Here is a 23,520-nt window from a genome sequence, read left to right as displayed (position 1 = left end):
AGATCCACACGGTACAGTTTGGCCAGGTGCGTGCACAACCTGTGGGAGATACAGCCTGGAAAATGACAGATGGAAGCACACTTTGTGCCTTAGGTGGACCAGCTACAGACAGGCCCACCTCAGGAACTGGTTGGGAAAATCCATTCAGCTTAATTTTTTCGACCACCCATCATTAATAACTGCTTATGTGGTGTAAGGCTGTGCTGGTCAAGGGACTATCCTAAAAGTATAGAAAGCAGGGCAGGCTACATCTACATCCAAAACCCAGGACCTGTACTGCACCTGGCACAGCAGGTAGTGCCACCATGCCAACCTAGAAATCATTCACTATAACTGAGCATAAGATGCAGAAACATTTCTGATCATAATGTCCCTGAATTGTGTGAGAACCCAGGCCAGTAACCCATCATCAGAAAAACTCAAGTCCTTGGGTTAAAGGTGCTAGAAGTGTTCATCCCTGTGTCTCGCCATTATGGCAGATATTGGACTGGACTGCAGCAAAACGTCAAAAAGGCTTCAACCAGGGAATTAGCGGTGGTGAATCACGTCCAGAGCAAGTGGATTATTTTGAATCATGTTCACTCTGGTTTGTCTAATTTAATGATAAAATAAAGGTGTTATCTGACACTTGTTTTCCAAAGCAACTTACATTAGGTCTCTACATTAGGCTCTTTACATACACACACACACACACACACACGTCTACAACCACTTGTCCCGAGCAGGGTGGCGGTGAACCGGAGCCTAACCTGGCAACACAGGGCACAAGGCCAAAGGGGGACCAGACGCGAGTCCACCACAAGGCACCCCAAGCAGGACTTGAACCCCAGACCTGCCACACAGCCCCAAACTTGCTGTGCCACCACATCCCACAAGGCTCTGTATAACGTTTACTAATTTATATAGCTGGGTAATTTTACTCTGTCAATTTAGGATAAGTATCTTGAACAAGGAGCAGAAAATGTGAGTTTTCCAATAGGTCTTTATTCCAAGGACACTAACCAGTACGCAACCTGCTGCCCTCCACCCCATAAACACCTTTATTACCAGTAATATGACACATTACATTATACCTACACTTTTTTTTTTTTTTTTATTAAAAAAGGCCCACACTGGACAAAATTACAAAGTACAAATTTTTTCATGACTGCAAGCCACTGAACCTGTGAGCATAAACTGAAGAAATTTCTAAACATTCACATCAACTTGAACATTACTGACACTGTTAAACTCTGAATGAGATTTCTTTAGCATTACTCATCCCTTTTTTCTACTCATGTATGAAATCAAGTCTTTTTTCGGGATGTGCAATAAGTCAAAGCGGGATAATCCAAAAGTTAGATGTACCAAGGCTGCTGAAGCGAAGGTGTCTCAGCAATGTGCAGAGAAAATAATCGTGTCTATAATGGGTGTTTCCACGATGACTGGTCATAAAGGTGTAATACACACCTAATACTACCTGCATTAATACACCTGACTGAGGCGGGTGGTCTTAGATGTAACAAGAAAACAAATAAGAACTAAAGGAGTACAGCTTTCATCCCAAGAAGGTCGTAAGCCAAGGCAAGTGGGATTCCTGACTTTCATCTGCATCTCACACAGAATTAGACATGTTTCCCAGATCAGGTACAGTTCCTGCACACAGTTTGATGCTGTGCACCAGAACGGGATGGGGGGCCTCGGAGAGACCCTGACAAGATCTTACGAGGACAGTCTGTCCTTTGTACCTGTGTGCGCATCTTTCTCTGGCCGTTTGTGATGGATGTCACTGCGGGTCTACGGGAGGTTACAGCGTTTACAGCAGATAGTGTACGACCAGCCAGCCTCTTCCCGAAAGACAAGCGCTCCATTACCACCAGTGCTCTTTCATGTGCTTGGTCATTACAGGTGACCAACGGTCCCACACCACCCACAAAAGGCTGCAAGGGAACAGTTCCTGCCCTTAAGTCTCTTACAATAGGACTCACATGAGGCCCTCTACTTATCTGCAGAACAGCATACGTTCCACCTGATCCATCTACAATGATAATCCTCCATCTAAAACAGCTACATTAAGAGTTTACCATGACTACATTTACAGTGGTGCTTGAAGGTATGTGAACACTAAAGGGATGGTCATTATTCTTGTATAAAGTATTAAACTTACAAAATCTAAATGCTAAAATAAACTTAAATGAATAAATGATTAAGATTTACACCTCTAATTCTACTTACCTACTTGGTTTGACCAGTGCAACTTGGGCTTCAATTATTTTTGCAAATGCACTACTTGCGTGTTTCTACTACACACAATATCTAAAGGAACATGCAAAATTGGTCATTGCACACTTATTATGTCACATGAGAAACACTTATTCTCTCCATATAACCATTCTGCAGCAAAACTGAGGGTCTCACATACTTTCAAACAGCACTATTATTCTTTACTGGTATTTCACTATCCAGAAATAACTCAGACGTTCTAACAGTAAAGATCTACCCATTTATAAACAGGGTATTTTACAGTTGTTACTTTTCTATCCACCTGTCATCAATAACCGATTGCAGGATTGTGGTGGTAAAGAGTCTGTCCCAGAAGCAAAGGGTGTGAGGCAGGGTACACCCTGGATGGGACACCAGTGTATAAAGCAGGGTATCACATGCGCACACACACAAAAAGAGCAATTTAGAGTCACCAGTTCTCCCGAATCACACGTCTTTCAACTGTGGGAGTAAAGCAGAGCACCTGGAGAAAACCGACGCAAACACAGAATGAACATACAAGCTCCACACAGACTCAGCCAGATTCAAACTCACACCAAAGTGCACAGTCCAGGTGCTACGAGGCACAACCACTACTTACTGTGCCACCACGTCAATGTTATTGATTACATGGGGGAAAGGGGAAAAAAACCCACATATATATCACCTTGCTTTGGGAAAACAGAATTTTTTATACCAATGAACATCTGAATTTTAACATCAGCTGACAGAGCAACTTTTTAATAGAGTGGAGTGTGAGAAAGATGATGATCGTGGCAAATGTCTTGGATCCACAGCCTCCACTAAGCTCTACAACAGGACTGAAACTGAAGGATCAACACCCCCACCCCGTTACCAAACTGACATTAGTTACAGATCACAAAGGGAGCAAAAGTCGACAAAGAGCGCTATTATCCCTGAGCTTCGCAAATAACACATAATTGCACCGTCACATTATAATAAGAAGAGATTACTAATGCTGTGCACCAAGCTAAATGGCTCTCTTTTAAAGTTCCATTATAAGATACACATAAGTGACTAATCAAAGTAATTTGCACATACTAATAGCACTGACTTGATACTTAATGCTGTATTATTTCCAGAATGTCTTTGGGTGTACAAGACGGATGATTAATGCTGAAAGAGGAGTAATAGCTACAGGTGTGTATTTCAACTTATTTCATGAGTCATTACTTCATACTGTACCAGGAAAACACGGAGCACACAAAATAATAACGCAGTATATCAAATTAATGAAAGGCTCATGAGATGGTTGTTTCATTTCTTGAAAGAAAAACTTTGTGTATACAGGCCATTTAGCACCAGTTTGGATGTGGTGTTAGACTACTCTCTGCTACTAGCTCTTGTATCCCCCTAAAAAATCTGGCTTTGGAGAGCAAAGCAATAGTAAACCATTGTTACTTTTCTTTTGTCAGAGTTGAAAAATGTTTGAACTTCAGGTATTAACTCCTTGTGACTGTTGACGGAAAATAACAGGTGAAAATCAGCCAAGGACTCAGACTTTTCACCAGAAGGGTTTCAATGTTGCCTCCATTATTTCCACTTGCAAAACAATTAATCTCAATGTTCGCTTTAAGAGGCTTCCCAGCCAGCGAGCACAATTCTGTTCATTATAATCACGCTGTTATGCAACTAACGACATTTCGATGTCTGCTTTTCAACTTTTTAAATATCTCCGTACCTATACTCTATGCCTGCTTATGTCGGGTACAGACTGACCTTTTTATGACTTGTTTGCCAAATTTTAAGCAAGAGAAAGGCTACACACCTTTCACCTGATGTATGAGTTAAGGGAGAGATCAAATTCTAATAGCATTTACTGTTCAATGTAATGATTGAATGTTTGCATTGATAAAAAGCAGACTACATACTGAAGGTTACTCAGTTACCCATCGGCAAAACTCAATTAACATGTGATTGAATAAAACCCCAGTACAGAACTAAAGCTCAAACTGCAACCTGGATATTGGTTTCTGTCTGGTTTCATGATAATATACATGTTTTGTATGTTGGAACAATCCAGGAGTAATTCCACTTAATAATGCAAAATTCTCTGTTAAGTCTGAGTATTTGTTGGGTTGTTAATCCAGAGTTTAAGGTTCATCCTTTGCACAGACCTTGTTGAAAGAGCACACCTGAACATCTAATGCCTGTTTACAATGTGCTCTGTTAGTAAAGCATGTACAAACACACCTTAACCAAATCAGACAATACAGTGTATTCCTGGTGGTTCACAATTTCTTTTAATTATGGTGTCTCCAAAAAAATCACAAAAGTCTGGCTGCTCTATGAAATTACAAAATAATATAGTAAGTAAACAACCAAAGACCAAACAAATTACGCAACAGTATTTTGTGACATGAAAACTATTTCAATGTGGATATACTAAGATCATGTCTTTTTTTAAATATACCCATTTATGTGATAAGAAAATTGCTCAGGAAGACTCATTTTTGTATTCCCAGAAGTTGGAAACGTACAATGACTCAGACACCATGTGTAACATGTTCTGAATATGCCTATCAGCTGGCTCCTGGTGAGCAGCTCACAATTTCCTAGATTTACTGGATCAGGATGAAGGCTGGGGAGAAGTCTTTATATTTATTTATTTATGTAATCAGACCTTTTTCTCCAACATAATTTACAATGCGAGGTTACTACGTTAAGTTCATTTCAACAAATAACTGACCCATTTATACAGCTAGGTAATTCTTACTGAATCAGTTCAGGGTATAAAATAATTTGATGAAGGCCACTATAACAGCAGGTAGGATCTTTGTATTGCAAGAGCAATGTCTGTAAGCACTGCACCACATACTGACAGTGATGGGATGACTTTGTTAGCCAGATCTTCACCAAGGCGGTGATCTCAGGATAGTGTCTGAAGAAAGAATGAGAACATTTCATCTTGTACAGAACCGCGTATTCGCACTCTGACCCAGTCACCACCAGGCTCACCAAAATGGCATATCTGTGTGTGTTTGTATCACAGGGATAATCTGATATTGCTCCACATCCATATACTGTTTGGGTACAGAAGATGAAGCTATTGTGCCTGTCCTCAGGAGATTTCAAACTCTAATCCTGTGCCTTGTTCGCTAAGATAGACACGTGCTTTTGAAATGCTAATCAGATATATAAAAGATAACGTTGCCCTGATACAGCTGATGCCATGAGAAATTCCCTAATTTCACTCCCACTGGGAAGTGGGCAAAATGAGTCTGTGAAGGATGATTAACACATTGTGCCCCACTGTTCCCTTGTGTTCAACAGGAATACATTCATATCCTACCACTTTGGAGAACAACCTTCACCCTCTGTCTGCTTTTCACTGTTCACAATGGACCAGTTCTTCCACCCTGCCCATTTCAAACCCATTTTCCCATATTTCAGCCTCTAATCGTTGGTATTTTGTTAGGTGTCCTACTTCCTTTGATGGCTGCACCCATGAAGATTGCTCTAAAAGCACAGAGCTACAGGCCCCTGTGTGCCCTTGTTTGGTACGACATTGAAAAAGCAAAAGAACATACACCCGCCCAAGGGTGATTTGCCCCACTGTGTCTGAGTTAATGTGACCTTACACAATGGAGGGCACTAAGACTTCCAAGATGGTAGTAACCAGACTTCCTCTAATGCGATGCTCTGAATCTCCTTCGGACATGATGTTTAGTGTCATCGTTTGTCAAGATTCTAAATGTTATCCCAACTAAAACCCCACCATACTGTGAACGAGTCGGTTGTCACTGTATGTCACCAGTACTTGCTGGTGAGAGTGCAAGAGACATTGACATCTGGGATAGGACATGTTCGGCTTTAACTGTCCTTTCAGTAAAAATGCAACGAAACGGTCCTGTAATTCTTTTTAAATGTCATATCTACATTTACACATTAAGGTACCTAGAGCGGGGGGGGGGACAGTATTGTGTATCTGGTATTATTTCTCATTCTGCTGCGAGAATTGTTACTAGAACTAGGAAGCACGACCATATAACACCGGTACTTAAATCCTTGCATTGGCTCCCGGCCTCTTATAGAGTTGATTATAAAATCCTACTTTTGACCTATAACGCAATACATGGCATTGCTCTGGCTTGCCTTTGTGAGATCATTAATTTGTATATCCCAGGACGATATCTCCGTTCATTAGATGCAGATTACCTTAAAGCACCTGTGATCAATAAGACCTCAGTAGGAGGTCGCGCCTTTAGTTATAGAGCACCTAAACTGTGGAATAGTCTACCAGTTACTGTCGGAAATACCCCGTCTGTTTCTGTTTTCAAAACCCGACTTAAGACTTATATGTTCAGTCAGATATTCCACCTCGTAACGTAATTCAACCTGCCTTGGTTATTTATTTTATCACCTTTACAAAAATGCATTTTAAATTTACGTAAGTAAATTACTAACTGTCCTATCTTCTCGTTGAGCACTACCTCGCTACATAAGACCTGAGGAGGCCGGCCAGTGGTGACAGACGAATCCCGTGCTGACAGAGGATGATGTCCATCTGCTGTGACGATCGAGACGTTCCATGCCGAGCTGGGGATCCAAGATGCCATTTACCAACATTATAATTACTTGTTAAACACTGGCTTATAAATTGTTACTTTCTAGGATGCCCAGGAGGGGTGGGCAACCACTTGCCCGTAGACCCCCAGAGGTTTTTTTTCTCCCTCAACCTTCAGTTGGGAATTTTTGTTCCTTTTCCCGGTGGCCAGTAGGTATACTTATAGCTCTATAATAAGTTCTTCATTATGGTAGCCATTAGTTGACTGTCTTCTTTGTTTGTGTCAATTTTTCTTGCTGTATGCCTGTGTTAAAGCGCTCTGTGTCACTGCGTGAGAAGAGCGCTCTATGAAAAATAAAATAATTCTTTATTCGAACATGGATATCTTAAGGATACAGAGAAATCTCTTATGGACATGGTGCAGAAAGTACATGGGACTCTTTAGAATTTGTAAAAGTTGCAGCTTTGTTTATAACTTTAATGTAGGACTCACAATCTGTATTTATGTACACCTAAGCATCATCTTACTGTATTATATGCAACATGAAAGTTGCTCAGAGTCCAACTAAACATTTCTTTTGGCCTTAATCAGAATATAAAGATCACGAAGCACCCTATTAACACAAATGAGATGGAAACCAGTGAAGTGTTTCTTGCTGGCTTTGAAATGAACAACCATGAAAGGAACCAATCCAAGTTAACCCACTCGGTCTGCAGTGCTCTCACAGGGAGCTCTCCAGCAGCCCGCTCCGTGTTTTCTGCTAAATTGGAATTTAATTCTTACAAGGCAGCAAGTAATGAGATTAGGTGACCACAGTGAAAACAAACAAGCCCTCACTGTCTCCTCACACACAATCTTTGGCAAATCCCATCCAATACATGTAAAACCAAATCCAAAGACTACATTTAAATGCCAGAAATCCTCAAATCAAACTGGGAAAATATTATGTTTAGTTGTTCAAACCATTTTCCTATTTGGACCGTGTTTCAGATAAATTCTCCAGTTTTGGTTTATTTTACAATCTGAACTATTATACAGTATTACTCACAACAGAAACTAATGCAGCATTTGCCTCCAAAAAGTAACTGTTTAGAGTTTCTAATTGTATTATTTCTGTATTAATGCGACACACCTTTTTGCCCAAAATATGGTCTGTAATCTTCATGGTATCTTCTCCAGTGTCACATCCACAGCTCAACTGCTTGGGCATCTGTTATTTAGTCACTTTAGAGATAATTATCTGAAAACAAAAGATAATCACTTAGTGGACACAGCTACAATGAAATCCAGCAAATTAAGTACAAGTGTGAACCAAATGGAGAAGCCAAACCAACACAAATTCATTTCTTTCTCATCAGATTGACACTTAAATTAATTTGGACTACACAAATTAAGAACTATCTGCTGTTTAGGATGTAACTGTTGTGGAATTCCTGCAAATTCCTCACACTAAGAAAGGACGAGCTGCTCCATACCATATAATATGTGCCTACTGCTTTCCTTTATCAAAGGCAACACCCTTGTCAGGTGAAACTTTATAGATACGCAGGCAATTCTGAGCCACATATGTTTATGTATTTCAGCCCAACAGTATTTCCAATAATGCCTACTCCTGCTATCACAATAATAAAAAAGTCTAACTGTACCTATTACCACAACCTACAACTTCAGAAATGATTTGTTTGTTTTCCAGGATTAAGATTTTGAACATATCCTGAATTTTTTTTGTATTTCTTAAAACGTAGCCTCAATACACAAGAGGTGAAGAAAATGTACTTTGTAATACTGAGCTAATTATGATCTTCACCTGCAGTTGTATGTGTAGATGTTGATCAGTAGCACAATATATAAATATGAGGATCAGTGAAAAAGTATCTACAACAATCTAATTATTATTCAATGTAATTATTTATCCTTGTATACAGTATATATAAAATATTCGAAGGGGAGACTAAATATCACCTGGCAGCACCTCTTCAACACATCATTTCTGAAAATAAATGGACTGTTCACTTGACTTAAGGGATTCCACTTTTATTTAACAATGTCATTGTTGAGTTTGGAGAAGCAACAAGAGCTTATGATGCATTACCTTGGCAGCTTGAATTTGTCAACTTTGACTTTGTACAGCCCGTCTTCGAACTCCCTCTGAAGGGTCACAGAAAACTTTTCAGGTCCCAGAACTTCTTGACATCCTGTATAGTCATAAACCTATTGGAGGAAAAGTTTGTAAAAGAAGGCAGAAAAAAAGCTCTACTTAGGAGAGGCCTAGTACACAAACTGATCTTTAGAATACATTTTGACTTTGTATAACGAGACACCAAGAAATCTGAAACTGTAAATTTCATAACAGATACAGAATTTTACAAAAGACATGTTTTTAATAACACCAAGGCAACTGATGCAACCTCAATTTAAATGTCACATATTTAAATCCATTTTAAGTGACATTTAAATTTGCATTGACCTCATGTATATATTTTAATTAATTTTGAGTATTCCAAGAAAAATGCAAAACAACTACTTTCTGTATGATTTCATGTCTCAAACTTTTACATTGACCTTGATAGAGCCAAAGAAGCATGCTATACATGTAAGGGTACTTAAATCTTAACTACATCATTATGGATAATTACTAGTTTTTCACTTTATCCAAGGAAAAACATAACAAGCTAACACCACATAATGTGTGTGTCAGACAGTCTAAATTTACATATAGACACATATTACATGGTGTTGCCTTGTTAGGTTTAATACATATTTGAATTCAAACAAATAATCATTTAAAATTACAGCTCACCAAGCAATATGGTATGATATAATCAGCAACACAGCGTGTACTTCAGAATTTCCTAGAATGTTCAATTCTTCCATAACAGAACAAAATTGATTTGGTATGTTAAAAATAACACAGCTGTTTGCCTCTATGGCTAGTTCATATCAGACTATGTCAGAGCTTGCAGAAGGACTTTTAAATCCAATTTGAGAAACTGACCATAATTACCCCAATCATGATTTACGGAAAACAAGCAAGAACACGTGAGAGGACATCATGTCTACAGTGATTTTCACAGCGTGTGTAAGGTTTTGTGTGGAGAGGACATCGCTTACCTCCCATGCTGTTCCACTGCACTCACTCTTCGTCCCTAACTGATCACAGGCCTTCAATGTGCAAAAGTTATTCTCTCTGTGATGTAATACAATTTTGTTAAATAATTTAAAGACAACATTTTCTTCCAAAAAGGTCACCTACCTACCTTGCCCCACACATTCACTTCTTCCATCTCCTGGGACTGATGGGCTGGCAAGCCAAGTTCACACAGAAGACTCTTCTGACACCCACAGACACACACCACCACCCAGCACTTATTACACTCACAGCAGTGGAAGGTACACTCAGTTACCACTGTGCACTTACACAGAAAAAGCATAGCAAAGGGAGACAATCTGTTTTGTGACAATTCGCTATAGTACACTTTGTAATAATTACATTATGCCGCTATTTAAGGGACAGATCTGAGCAAATCTTTAATATGCAACAAATACTAAAACTTGCAAATCAGCATTTTACCTTATGACAAAACAGCAAAAAAGAAAAATGTTTCAAAAAAAAGGTTGAGTCAGCTATTCAAAAGTGGTAGTTGTCCCATTTCTACAGTATATTACATATGGTGTATATAAGTGGTCCCCGACATACAATGGGGTTACATTCCCCGAAACCCATCGTAAGTCAAAAAATGCATTTAATACACATCTCTGCGTGACAGACTAGGAGATGTGGATTGCTGCCGCTGCCCAAGCATCGCAAGAGATTTATTGTACCGCATATCACTTGCTTGGAGTGGGGGGGGGGGGGGGGGGGGGGGGGGGTAAAAATCGAAATTCAAATACAGTTTCCACTAAATGTCTATTGCCAGCTCCCCATACATATAGATAAAGTCGAAAAAAACCATAAGTCGGAGACCTCTTGTATATTAAAAGTTGACTAAATGTTAAGCATATTCCAGCAGTATCCCATTTATTGACATTTTATACTGATGCCAGAAAGGTTACAGTGAAGTTACAGTTTAAAGTGGGAAGTGTGGGGCTACAATGGCTGGAGTGTGTGTATACACACACACACAAAATTAAACTGTTTTTACTACACTTCTTGCCCATAATAGCAAACTTAAAACTCACCTCTAATAAAATAACATTTATTTGTTCAGCATACTACTTACAGCAATTCACCCATTTTACATAGCTTTTCCCCAGGACAACTTAAGACAAACACCTTGTGTATTAGGAAGAAAGTAAGATCTGAACCAATAACCTCCCCGTGCGTGCAGAGGCAGCTATATCCACCTGCTACTGGCTCCAAATAACAATGATCACAAAATGAAATAAAACTATTAAGTATGTGAGAGGATGGGAAAACAAGACAAAGCAACTCCAACTGTCTGACAGAACAGTCACTCTGCGAGGCCACTCAGAACACCTCAAAACTCACGTATTTGGCCTTTTAAAACAATAATTGCAACAATTTTCCACAATCTTCTAAACGTTTATACAAGTACTTTGTATATTAAAACACGTTTGGTTTACTAATAAATATAATTAGAACTGGAAGCCCGAAGGACGAACTCGGTGAGGACGTCGTCGATGAGAGCACAGAACATTCTCGAAGGTCTCCGTGCGTACGGTCGCCAAAGTCGACGTCGAACGCATTTAACGTCACGCATGTTTTGTATTTGTCACACAAAGAAGTTGTTGCTCTAAGCTTTTCCCACTTTCTGACTTGGTGAGTCTACTTTTTTATTTTTATTTTTTAAACTCTCTCAGTCTCTGCGGCGCGGTATTCTGTCTGTTTTTTATTTTACCAGACTGACAAACTTGTTCAAGAAGAGTGGCAGAGAACTGAGCTCTAGTAGTCAGTGCGTGCTCCTCAAAGCCCGCGCAAATTGGGTCGAAATAAATTATGAACCATTTTCTTCTAAAAATGCAGGTTTTATGACTTGTAAATTTTAATTTTTAATTTACCGCCAGCCTCCGTAAGTAACTTACTTCACTGCATAAGGAACGACGCGCGTTCCCGTAACTGCATTAACGTCGCTGCGTAAGACGTCGTGCGCGTTCCTGTAATGAATCTTCCGCCGAGTGAATTCTAATTGGCCCTCAACTGGTTACCCGGCAACAAGGACGCACAAATCACGTGGCAACTATGTAGCGATGGGCCGCTGGCAAGCAGGACATAGCTGTTCACCATTTTCAGTTGTGGGGCAGAACTTGAGGTAATTCGGGAGGACGTTGGTTTTAAACGTTTCCCACGTTTAGCTCCACGATTTGCCATTTTTATTTTCAAGGTGCGTGGCCATTTGCCCGTGAGTAGTTAAGGAGAGGGGATGGCGCTGGGATAAAAGGTTACACATTGTTAACTAAGTGCAGTACAGTACAGGACTCCTCACATGTCATGTCTTCCGTACCACTCAGATTCAGTATTGAAAGCTTCTCATTCGTTATTAACTTTTTATACCCTTGATTGTATGTCGCTTTGGAGAACCTCTGCTGATTGAATAAATATTATGCCATCAGATGTTGACCTCTAACAACAGTGATTTTACTTTCCTTCTCTTAATTGTCCAGTGTAAAAGATATAGTTTTGGGCAAACTCAGTGAGACTAGAAAAGGAACTTTGAGCTGTTTCCAGTAATCCCCTCCATTAAGCCTATCTAATGGTTTCTATTCTACATGATGCAATTATATGAAAGTGTCAGCATATGTTGTTTGTGGATATTTTGCAGATTTCTGCTACACGTTATGGATTTGTCTCGAAATTCTACCAGGACAGAGGAGGCATACTCTGCCCGAGGATGTCCTGAGCGCAGAGTCACAGGTGTCCAGTCTGGGACCACTTTTCCTCCAGAGATCACGTTTCTCACAGTGAAAAGCTGTGATCATTGTAAAAGCCTCAATCTGAGTTTTGGGTTTGCAAAGAGATTGATGGTACGTGCTAAGAATACACATACATAATATGATCTTAGTTTCCCCATCTGTAGTCTGCACTGACATTATGCATTTTAAACCCTTGCAGGATTTCAATAAAGCGCTGAGTGCCATTGATGAGCGGACGGTCAAACTGGCACGCATTCTGGATGACAGTCAGTTGAGTCGTCTGTCCGACCAGATGAGAAAGTCTGAAGGCATCTGGGCAAAAATCCACGATTTAGAGGCTCTTGAGCATCGGTCTGATGATCTATCTCTTTCACCTGCGCCATGCGACTTGCAGGTACACCGGAGCACGCCCAAAAAAGGCTCCAGTGCCATAGGCTTCTTTGATGAAGGACTGACTCTGAATGAAACTGGCCCTGCACATGAGGATTTGCATCTTAACGCAAGAAGCAAAGAAATTGGCTATACCACTGAAAATGACAGGTATTTTTTTCTCGTAAAATTTAATTCATACAGAATTTTCTGCTTGGCCGAATGCTTGTGGAACTGATGCCAAAGTTGTTGAGCCAAATGAATGTTTACACATGTATACCATGTATCTGGCATTACAATGTGGTAGAATAACTTAGTATTTATTGCCATCCTTTCCTTAGTTTTACAAAATAGCGAACCATTTCCAGATTATTTTATAAATACACATAGTAGGTTTTCTTTAATCTGGACTGCTGGCCAGTCTTGTATCCTCCTCTTTCTCAGCCATTCATTTGTGTCCACTGTAGAGGACATGTGCTACGGTCCTGAGTCCTATTGCACGTTATAGAGGATTTTCTGTGCATTTAAACACCACATTTTCTGGGTTGGCACTTGGACAACTTCCTTAAAGTAACGCTTTTTTCTTTCTGTGAAGAATATGCAGCCCATTTTGAATTCATTCATTTAATAGCATTCGTAAATGTGTAGGTTTGAATTTAAACTAAGAAATAGATTATTTTGCCTGGTGAATCCTATGCTATCGTTCCTATTAGCATTGACTTCAGTGCTGAAGAAATTCCCCCTGCCGCTGCACCAGGAAATGCTTGGAACGGTGACCCTTCACTCTTTACCCATGGGGCAGAGCACTCAAAGGAGCTGGATTCTGGTATTCAAGAAGGAGAGAGCATTCAGCCAGAAGAGGGAGAACCAGAGAAAGACGCGTATCAGGCAGAACTTGGTCCACCCTCCGGCTCTCAGTCCAAGACCAGCCTTGGAAGCACACAGGGCGACGCAGAAATGGAGAAACCCACAGCCCAAAAGAGAGACACAGTGTGGTCCAGGGTTCCGATGTTCATACGTTTGTTTGTATTTGCAGCTGTGGGTTTCCTTATGCTGGGTTCTCTCCACTGGTGCAGGTATAGAGTACCAAGATCATGGGTCTCAGATAGTTTCATGGGTGATGTCCTAAACCTTTGCCATGACCCCCTGTGCAATCCACCTATTTGACATTAAAAACCCTTGCCTTAATAATGTTGAAGCAAGCTTATACTGCTTTCCCAGTATTTGGGTATAACTTTATTGAATACATGTATTCAATGAGCTGATGCCTTTGTCCATGGCAATTTTTATTCAGCTGGGTCGTTTTCACTGGAGTAATTCAGGGTAAGAACCTTGCACAAAGGTACCGTAGCAGAAGAAGAGAGTTCAAACCAGGTTCTTTGATAGCAAGATGATAGCTCAAAAGTTACACCACATGTCTCTCTGTAATACTGTTTTTAGTATTTTTGGTTCCCCAGTACTTGATAAGATGCTACAACCTTGATGAAAACACTTCTATGGATGTTTCTGGCAAATTAGCATCAGGTAATGTTTTTGCAGTTAATGTAGCCCCAGATGTCTTCAGTGAGATTGGTTTCAATAAATAAAACCACCATTAATATCAACATGTGGTTCTTGCATCCTTGTGAAAGTGAGCAACTATGGCGACATGATTTACAAGCTCTGCAGTAATTTGTCATTAACTTTTAATTGCGTGAACATGTGTTGCTCCCCTGTGATGGGCTTGTGTACCATGCAGGGTGTACCATACTTTATACTTTATTCCCTCATGAACCTGTAATGGGCAAGTAGATATTGATAAAGGGGAAAAAAAGACCAGTTTTAAAAAAAAAATAATAATAAAAATCAGTTATGACCATTACAGCTTCCACAAATTTTCAATTTTTGGGTTATTCAATGACGACGCGGTACACGTCCATCGTCACTGTGACTGAGTCCATCCACCTGGTTGCTTGTCATTCTCATCTTTTTTCCGACTTCTCCGAGTACTACACTCTTTTTGAATCATACCTTCTCGTGACTTGCCCGAAGTATGACGCCCTCAGACATCATTCATGCTTCCAGTGATATTTCAGGCTCAGTTTGACCCCAAGACCCATCATGGTGTCTTCCTGGCTGTCCATGGTGTCTTTAAAAAGTCTCCCAGGGCACCATAGTTCAAAGAAGTCCATGCTTTTCCTGCTTTTTTCAACATCCCACTTTCACGTCCATATAGTTTTACATGAACTAGTAGAAGTGTTGACCAGTGTACCGTACTTGTGTCATTTTGAGAATATACAGAACACATACTGTAATGTAATACACAGAGGACTGATTTCCTCATCAATGTCCCTCTGCTGTATTACTGGGAAGTTATAAACTATAGTGTATATTCCACAAATACACTTTTATAATTATCTTTTGATTATAATGTATTGGCAACCTTTTCTGGAGCCATAAATGAGGGTGCAGGTGGATGTTTGGTCTTTTTTTTTTTTATTAAATGAAGACAGACTTGGTGCGTTTTTTCAGTCTCAGTCGAATGAAAAGTTGGATAAAGTCATTATCAGGTAAAATGACTCGTTTATAGAGACTTTAATTCGACATAGTAATCGAAACATGTTCTTCCTCGATCCTTCAAATGTCTTTTTTTTTTTTCCAAAAGAACATGATCGCATTACTGTAATTTGGAAGAAAGGCGGTGACGCAGAAAGGTGTGTGTGTGTGTGAGTGCGTGTATTTCCCAGGTCAGTATAAATAGGAGGAATCCCACGGATCCCCTCATGCGAGGCTCTCATACACACACCACACACAGCAGAATGGAAAAATTCTCCCAGGAATACACACTTTAAGGGTTATTTTATTTTATGCAGAGATAAGTTATTCCTTCTAGCTTGAAGCGTATTCATAGTCACGCGTTTCTTTTCAGAAGAAACAGAAAACACACAAGGTAAGTTTAAATGATGTAATTAAGTGAAGTAACTGACGTGTTAAAAACGTGGTAATATTAGTTTTGCTGCAGGAATGTGTGGTAACTGGACAATATATTGCGCATGGATCTGGGGGTGAATTTGGAATGATTTATTTTGATGGTAATTTCTGATTTGGGTTTTTTTTTTTTATTTATCATTTTAAAATTTTGCCCCCGTTGGGATAGTGTGGGAAAAGTAAAAGTTGTGCTCATCATGTCACCTGTCAGATGCAGAAGTCCATCGGAGTTCTGTGCGTTTTCCTGCTGCTCTGCGCAGCGCTTTCCGAGACCATCGGGCTCGTCATCGCGGTATCTCCTTCACTTCATTCTTTACTGTTTCTTTTTTTCTTTTTAAATCGACATTTCCTTCAAAAGCTAGCATTATTAATCTCAGTACCATATTACAAGCCTATTTACAGCATTCGGATGTAATTAAAAAGTCCTTTCGTCCCTGTGCGTAAAAGCGCAGGAATCCAATGAATCCAACTGAATGAATCTGGACTCTTTGCCTCCGCAACGTAATCTGGGTTCTTTTTTGCAACCTCTCTCTTACCTTAAAATTCAACCATTTACTTTGCAAGAGAAATCCATACAAAGAATTAAATAATGCAGCAATGTACTGAATTTGGAAGGTTTCCCAAGTTTTTGCCTGCGGCTTTAAAATAAACCAGGTGTTTTTGTCTGGAAATTCGAAGACTGTAGAAATGTAGTATTTCTGGACAGAATTTGGACAGAACAGGTGTGATTTTTCGGTGGGAGTGGTGGAAATAACTAGAAATAAGAGTGGTTTGTGGGACAGTGTCCCCATTGTGTCCTCATTGTGTCCCCATTGTGTCCCCATGTGCTGTGCTGACAGGCCAAAGAGAAAAGAGGCTGGACCCTGAACAGTGCTGGATACCTCCTGGGTCCTCGTGAGTGTCCCTGTCCTCTTTTTTGTCCTCCTGTCCATTTTTGTCTAATATGTGTACACAGTATAGAGGGGTATATAGTGAACATCTATCTATCTATCTATCTATCTATCTATCTATCTATCTATCTATCTATCTATCTATCTATCTATCTATCAAACATCCACATACACACACATCTACACATCTGCATATCTGCACATGACCCTTCATTTGACCTCCTTCCCACTAGTTGAGCTCATCCCTTGTATCCGCCTGTCCTTCCACTCCAGTTATAGAGCACTCTGTGTTTCTTTCTCCCAGCATTATTTCCATCTACACCATCTGTTCCTTGACTTTTTTCAGTCCGGTTCTCACCTGCAACTCCTGCCTTTCGTCTCTGTAAACGTGGCACTGTGGATCCCTAGCGAGAGACGTTCCCTGTGCTGGATTCGCTGCACGTGTGTGTGTGTGTGTGTGTGTGTGTCTGTGCTCAGACACTGTTAAATTTCACCAGTTTATCCTTTTTAATCCGGGTGTATGGAGACTCTTCCTATGGCGCTGCACAATCAGTCTTCTCACACATGCACTGCTGAGCTTAGAGGAAACATCTTATTATGGGACTTTGAGCAACAAACTGCACCACAGAGGGGGTCATTGTGTATTCTGCCAGAGGGGCTTTTGTTCCTCAGATTCTGGGTAGTGCTAATTTCCTCATGTCAGGAATTATGTGCTGGGGTTAATACCCTATATTGCTTTCATATTTCTCTGTACCAGCAAGAGGAAAATTTAATATTCCTCAGCCTTATGAGAGGTCGAGGTACTTCTTGGTTATGTGTGTCCGTGTGTGTGTGTGTTTGTGTGCGACACACAGCACTCCAGAAGATACAGGTAACGTCACCGGGCGTGAAAGGTATCTGTCAGAACCATATTTTAGCATCACCTGCTGGGAAGAGTCCTCCTCTAAGGTGAGCCGGAGATGAGTTCGAGTGAACGTTCGAACCCTCGCGGCAAGCTGCTTCCGAAACGTGTGTTTTCTATTTTTGTGGAGCGATACATTGCAGTCTGGAGTAAGTACTGTCAGCCCAGGTAAAATGCTCATCATCCCCTGTGTTTCAGGTCGTATTGAGCACCTAATACAGATTAAGGATACTCCCAGTGCAAGGGGGAGAGAAGAGCTGCTTGGAGAATGTAAGATAGCTCCTGCAGGTCACTTGAAGTCAACAGAGGAACTGTTCAAGTGATGCGCTGCTTTCTGTGTTCGTGTTATTCCTTGTGTGCCCAGTTATTACATATGAAGAAAACAAAAGCTGGGGGGGGGGTCGTCAGGGCTTCTCACATGTTTTTCCTTCCTTTTTCTTTCCTGCTGAGCTGTGGCACATCCTGTGTTCACCCCCACCCCCCCAGAAAAAAGATGCTTTAAACAGATCGCGGTAAACTTTGCGGCTGAACGCCTGCGACAAAAACACTCGTGCTCTCAAAGTTTGCGATCTGGACGAAGCATTGGTTCGGATGCACTGCTTACGCCTTCTGTAGACATTACTTTTACTAAGGAGGGAGAATTTAAAAAAAAAAAAAAAACATTCAGGGTTTGGTTGCGAGTAACTGGTTTTAAACGTGCGTGTCCAGAATTATTCACGAGGAATCCTTCAGTTGTGTAAATACAGCTCACGAGGGGGGGGGTCTAATCCAGACTTCTCATTTTTTAAGATAGTTTGTGCAGCTATGTAATGGACATGTCCGCAGTCTCTGCCTTGATCGCACAGCTAAATGATGGTGTAATTAACCGCAGTCGTGGTGTCCCCTCCACACCTTTGTCTCCATGCATCCAGGGAGAGTACAGAAAGAGACAGTGATTATACGTGGAGATGTCCTGTGCACTCTGCTCTCACCCATCCTGTGCCCAGTTTGGTCAGTTCTTGCTTGTCCACTAGTGTGTGGTGACGCCCCTGCTCCTCACCTCATGCTGTACGTCTTTGTCAGTGACCTTCCGAGTGAACCTGTGTCCCCCGCTTCCCGCATCGTGCCATGGAACCAGATTTTGAACACACGTCTTTGACTCAAGCCCTGCAGGTTGCTCGGTCCCCCCCTGTGAAATGCCGTCTGAGAGCCGCACGGAGCACAGATGTGCGTGCGTGCCGCTGCTAGGGTTTTGGGGGTTGGGAGTGCACGACGTGGACCGGGTGTTAGACCTGTACTAGCTGCTTTTTTTCTTGTGGACAGATGCCATTGACAGTCACAGAACCCTCAGTGACAAGCAAGGCTTCGGAGGCAAACGGGACCTCCCCATGGAGGAAGACTTCAAATCAGGTGGGCCGTCACGTCCCTCTCATGGTGTGTGTGTCACAAGGTGAACGAGGAGAAAAAGCGGTGCATACGGTGCCGTTGACAAATGTGAGCACACTCGGGCAACCTGCATAATACCTGTTTGTGATAAACTGGCTAGGTGAGTGAAATCAAAGTGAGACACAAGCATGGTACATCTCCGGGAAGCGCTGCAGAAGAGCTGGGAGGTCACGTTGGCTCGTTTCCCGATCAAATTTGTTAACCGAATGCATCGCGAACACATACTAGTCTCCAGCACATGTACTCAAACTTTTGACAGGTAGTCTATACGTGGGATTGATGTGTTCTTAGTCGCACTGAAATTCTGAACACTTCTCTGTGCAGGTCCTCTGAGAATAGCGGATGAAAACGTGATACACACCATCATCGACTTCTTGTCATACCTGAAGCTTAAAGGTGAGTTCAGCCAGTTGTTACTACTATTATTTTCTTCACTGTTATCGCACTCATCATCACCGTATTTAGGATTTGGGTAGGTGCGATCCAAGAAATTTAAAGTACAAGAAACTGATTCTACAGTCACAGCACCAGATGAGATGACTTCCTACCCATGCAGAAACATCATTTAAGTAGTCCCTCTGTCCCTCTGAGCTGCTGAATCCCTTCCGGCCATTCAGAAGGAGTATGAAAATATCTGTCTCACAATTATTCAAATTCTGTGGACAGCTGCTTCAGTATTGTGCCTGAATAAATGCTGGTGGTGCAGTGGGTTTGACCGGGTCCTACTCTCCAGTGGGTCTGGGGTTCAAGTCCTGCTTGGGGTACCTTGCAACAGAGTGGTGTTCTGTCCTGGGTGTGTCCCCTCCCCCTCTAGCCTTGCACCCTGTGCTGCCGGGTTAAGCTCTGGCTCTCCTTGACACGTGTGTGAGAGTGAGTGATGATTTTTATAAAGCTTCACTTTGATAATGACAATGTCTAAAGCTCTTTGTCAGTTGTCGAATACATTTTTGCCTACTCTGATTTGTCACTTTTGAATAACCTTCCTAATTAACAAACGTAAATGTGAAAATAAATATAACCAGGAAGCCCAACCTTTCAGTCTTTAGATATCATCTATGTCGTCCAAATTAACCCACAAGGGGAGCTCTGTTCCTGTTGCTTCTGCATGAAGAAAAAAGTGTATGGAAAATGTCACATGAACTGAAATTCACTGAAATAAAAAAATGGGTAGTAGTATAAACATATGGAAGCTGTATAGCTTGAACTGTTCACATCTCTTTTTTAATGATTGCATACCACTGTAATTTACCTGAGACCTTCCCATCCTCCTTTCAGAAATGGGTGCTTTGGACAATCTGTCCTCGTCGCTCACATCAGATGAGACCGCTCAACCCTAGCCTGATATGAATGTGTACATAGCTACTCCGAACCCTGGACAACACACCCTCTTGCCTGCTTTCTGAACCCTGGGCTTCGGCCGTCGGTCTGTGTTCATCTTCCTTTCATTGTAACTGCTCCTGGTGCCTTCACTACTGTCTATCCTACCATACAGAGACTATTTTATTTATTTTTTGGTTGGTTGTTTCAGAGAACAAAAAAAAAAAAAATCTATGAGTAAAATAAGTTAACAGCATTGGCTCTTGTTGTTGTGTTTTTTTTTTTTTATTTTTTACAATCTTGGAATTTGGGAAAAAAATCAGTAACGCTGCAATAAACATGGTACATTTGTTATTTTATTCCATAATTCACACATACGGAGGGGCCGAGGTAAAAATAAGGTTCCCAATGCAGACATCACCAAAGTAGGATCTTCCCAGAGTAGTCCCAATATCCTCCGTGATCCTTTTCGGACAAGCCAGCAACCACAGACAGCACGGAGGACACGCTCTCCTCCACACTCAGATCAGCCTGTAAAATCAGAAATAACAAGCAAGACCGAGTGAACCACATGTCCATTCTTTGCATTGAAGACAGACACAGCATGACTGAATTGGCTTTAAGTGGCCATTACTGGCTCTTACGTGAGGTCCACCCAAGTCCGGGTGAAGATCCATGCAGAGGATGCCCTCTGACCCCAGATCATTGGCCAGACACCTCGTCACCATGTTCAAAGCAGCCTGGTGCAGGGGGCAGAAAATTACTGCACTGGTTCTCAGTGTAACCAGTTACCTGGTTAAAGGTGGTGTCTCGATAATAACAATAATCATCCCAGCTCTAGTTTACGCTTTTCTCCAAACCAGCTTGTAATTATTTACCCATTAATACTGATTGGTAACATTTACCTGAGCAGTTTTGGGTAAGCAACTTGCTCAAGGGCACTACAGCAGCAGATAGGATTCAAACCCGGGACCTTCGAATGTGAATGGAGGCAGCTGAGCTAACAACTATACTAGCAGCTACCTCAACGATGGATTAGATGCTTGCCTTGGAGGTTCTGTATGCATAGTTTCTATAAGCTCCAGATCCCCAGTTCAGCTGGATGGAGCCAAGGACGGAGGACATATTCACCACTGCCGCCCTGTGGATCCCCATTCCGGGGACTTGTGCTGCAGCAGCTCGCAGAAGGGGCAAAAAGGCCTATTACACAAAAACAGCAAGGGTACCTTAATTTTTACTCTTTATCGTTTAGATTATTGCAAATATTTAGTGCTGGTCTAAGGAAGCATTGACAACTGTTATAGGACACAGTGATCCCATCCTTGTTTTTTGAGTACAGACAAGACTGTATTTGCATGCAATGGCTTACAGGCTGATTTGCATAAATGTGTCCCGTACAAAAGGTGACATTAAATAAAATAACAGGAAATCCTGCTGTAACTGTGAGGCTGGTACAGAGCGGTCGAGCCAGTGTCTGCAGCTACTTTTTGTAGGACTAATAGTAAACTCTGGTTTGTTTACCTTGGTGACCATGAGAGGGGACACAGCATTGCTTTCAAAGGTCTTCAGCATCGCCTCTGCTGTCACCTTCTCCAGATCGGTGGACATGGATACGGCTGCATTGTTTATCAGGCAGTTCAGGCCACCAGGTCCCACCAGGGAAGCTACCTCCTTAAAAGCCCTCTCTACACTGGCCTGACTGGTCACATCTCATGGAGTAAAAGGGAATAACAGGGAGCACTTTCTTCAAAAACTCACAGTATCACACATCCTAAGCAGCTAAATGTACATAAGGAGGGTTTTTGTTGACTGTGAAAAAGTTAAAATAACTCATTTATTATGTGGAATTTTAATTTTAACTATGAAATCTTCCTAAAACTGAAATCAATGGCTGGATGAAGTGCACTGTGAGAATGCACTGTGCCACTCTGCCACCTGGTGGTAAAAGAAGGAATTAGCTAAAGGAAAAACAAGCTTACCAAGGGTTACAGCATTGGACTCCAGGATGGCTTTCCACAATCTTCTGAAGCTCCTGTAATGAAGCAGCATATCGTACATCGAATCCAAACATTTCCCAGTCTTTTGCTTTGGAATTTATTTTTAAACAAACATCCAAAGAGCAATTATTCACACATTCATACATACATCCATCATCAATAACGACTTGTCCAATGCAGAGTTCCACTGGTCTACAGCCTATCCCAGAAAACATGGGATGTGAGTCAGGGTACATCTTGGACAAGGTATCAGATATACACACACATGCAGAGAGAGAGGAGAGCGAGAGAGAAAGAAATGTAATTCCAAAAGGAACCTTCACTTTGCTATTTCCAGAACTTATAAGTTCAGGAAACTGAAGAGTGTATTACAAGTGAAGCACATAGGAAATATTTTGAGGTTGAACGAGACAATTTAAAAGACAAGTAAAGATTTGTTTTACCTGTGCAGTTGCAGGATTGCGGGCGGTTGCAATAATAACATTAGGTCTCTGGGGACTGTTAACCAACATGTTCACCATGTGGAGGCCGAGACCCCTGCTGGACCCCGTGATCAACACGGACCGACACTGACTGAAACCCCCCTTCATGGATGTAAACCTCAGGCTGATCGTCTGCTCCGCTTACCCTGCAGGTCCATGTATTTCTATCCTGGGACTGGGGTGGGGGTGGGGGGTATGGTTTTCAGTTTTATAACCATTACACCAACAATTTTTACACTCCATCGTAAATCTTGTTCCGTGACACTGACATGTGAAGCTCCAAGCTGTTGCCTAACAGTGATGTTCAGAAGTGTTGGTGGGCATACCATACAGACAAGCAAGTCAAAGAGTGTTTTAAAATTTACCAGTCAAAATAAATTAAAACATAAAGCAGTTGAAAAAAGTAAAGTATTTAAAGTAAAGGATTAAAGCATAAAGTATAAAGTATTTGCTGTATTGGAAACACAGGCATCTGAAACAAACAAACATAATATATAATTTTACTACCTGTTATTACATGTAAAGAGTTAA

General features: G+C 41.2%; 3 protein-coding genes across 6 annotated transcripts; 2 read left to right on the top strand and 1 right to left on the bottom strand.

Moving 5' to 3' along the window:
• The first annotated feature begins 10,669 nt into the window (after positions 1-10,669).
• On the top strand, positions 10,670-14,614 carry LOC108942331 (uncharacterized). Of its 4 annotated transcripts, none has more exons than XM_018765612.2 (4): positions 10,670-11,550; positions 12,551-12,752; positions 12,841-13,181; positions 13,724-14,614. In XM_018765612.2, exons 2-4 carry the CDS (start codon positions 12,567-12,569, stop codon positions 14,175-14,177), a joined length of 981 nt encoding a protein of 326 aa, XP_018621128.1. In that variant the 5' UTR covers positions 10,670-11,550; positions 12,551-12,566; the 3' UTR covers positions 14,178-14,614. The 4 variants fall into 4 exon arrangements, with proteins under 4 accessions (XP_018621128.1, XP_018621129.1, XP_018621126.1 ...); XM_018765613.1 differs by lacking the exon at positions 10,670-11,550 and adding an exon at positions 11,972-12,040 and having other exon boundaries at positions 13,813-14,614; XM_018765610.1 differs by lacking the exon at positions 10,670-11,550 and adding an exon at positions 11,972-12,040.
• A 1,574-nt stretch (positions 14,615-16,188) lies between these two features.
• gal (galanin/GMAP prepropeptide) lies at positions 16,189-20,571 on the top strand. Its single transcript, XM_018765433.1, has 6 exons — positions 16,189-16,269; positions 16,817-16,871; positions 17,967-18,038; positions 19,071-19,157; positions 19,518-19,589; positions 20,469-20,571. The coding sequence occupies exons 1-6, from the start codon at positions 16,189-16,191 to the stop codon at positions 20,528-20,530; spliced, it is 429 nt and encodes a 142-aa protein (XP_018620949.1). The 3' UTR covers positions 20,531-20,571.
• A 328-nt stretch (positions 20,572-20,899) lies between these two features.
• LOC108942256 (C-factor) lies at positions 20,900-23,207 on the bottom strand. Its single transcript, XM_074559696.1, is given in 7 exon segments — positions 20,900-21,041; positions 21,155-21,250; positions 21,558-21,710; positions 22,032-22,219; positions 22,490-22,505; positions 22,507-22,542; positions 22,951-23,207. Coding segments are annotated over 7 exon segments (750 nt in total). The 5' UTR covers positions 23,098-23,207; the 3' UTR covers positions 20,900-20,927.
• Between the last annotated feature and the right edge of the window lie 313 nt (positions 23,208-23,520).

Source organism: Scleropages formosus, chromosome 5 (genome assembly GCF_900964775.1).
Source record: "Scleropages formosus chromosome 5, fSclFor1.1, whole genome shotgun sequence".
Classification (NCBI taxonomy): Eukaryota; Metazoa; Chordata; class Actinopteri; order Osteoglossiformes; family Osteoglossidae; genus Scleropages; species Scleropages formosus.
The sequence above is the reverse complement of the archived record's forward strand: the minus strand, read 5'-3'. Positions and strand labels throughout refer to the sequence as shown.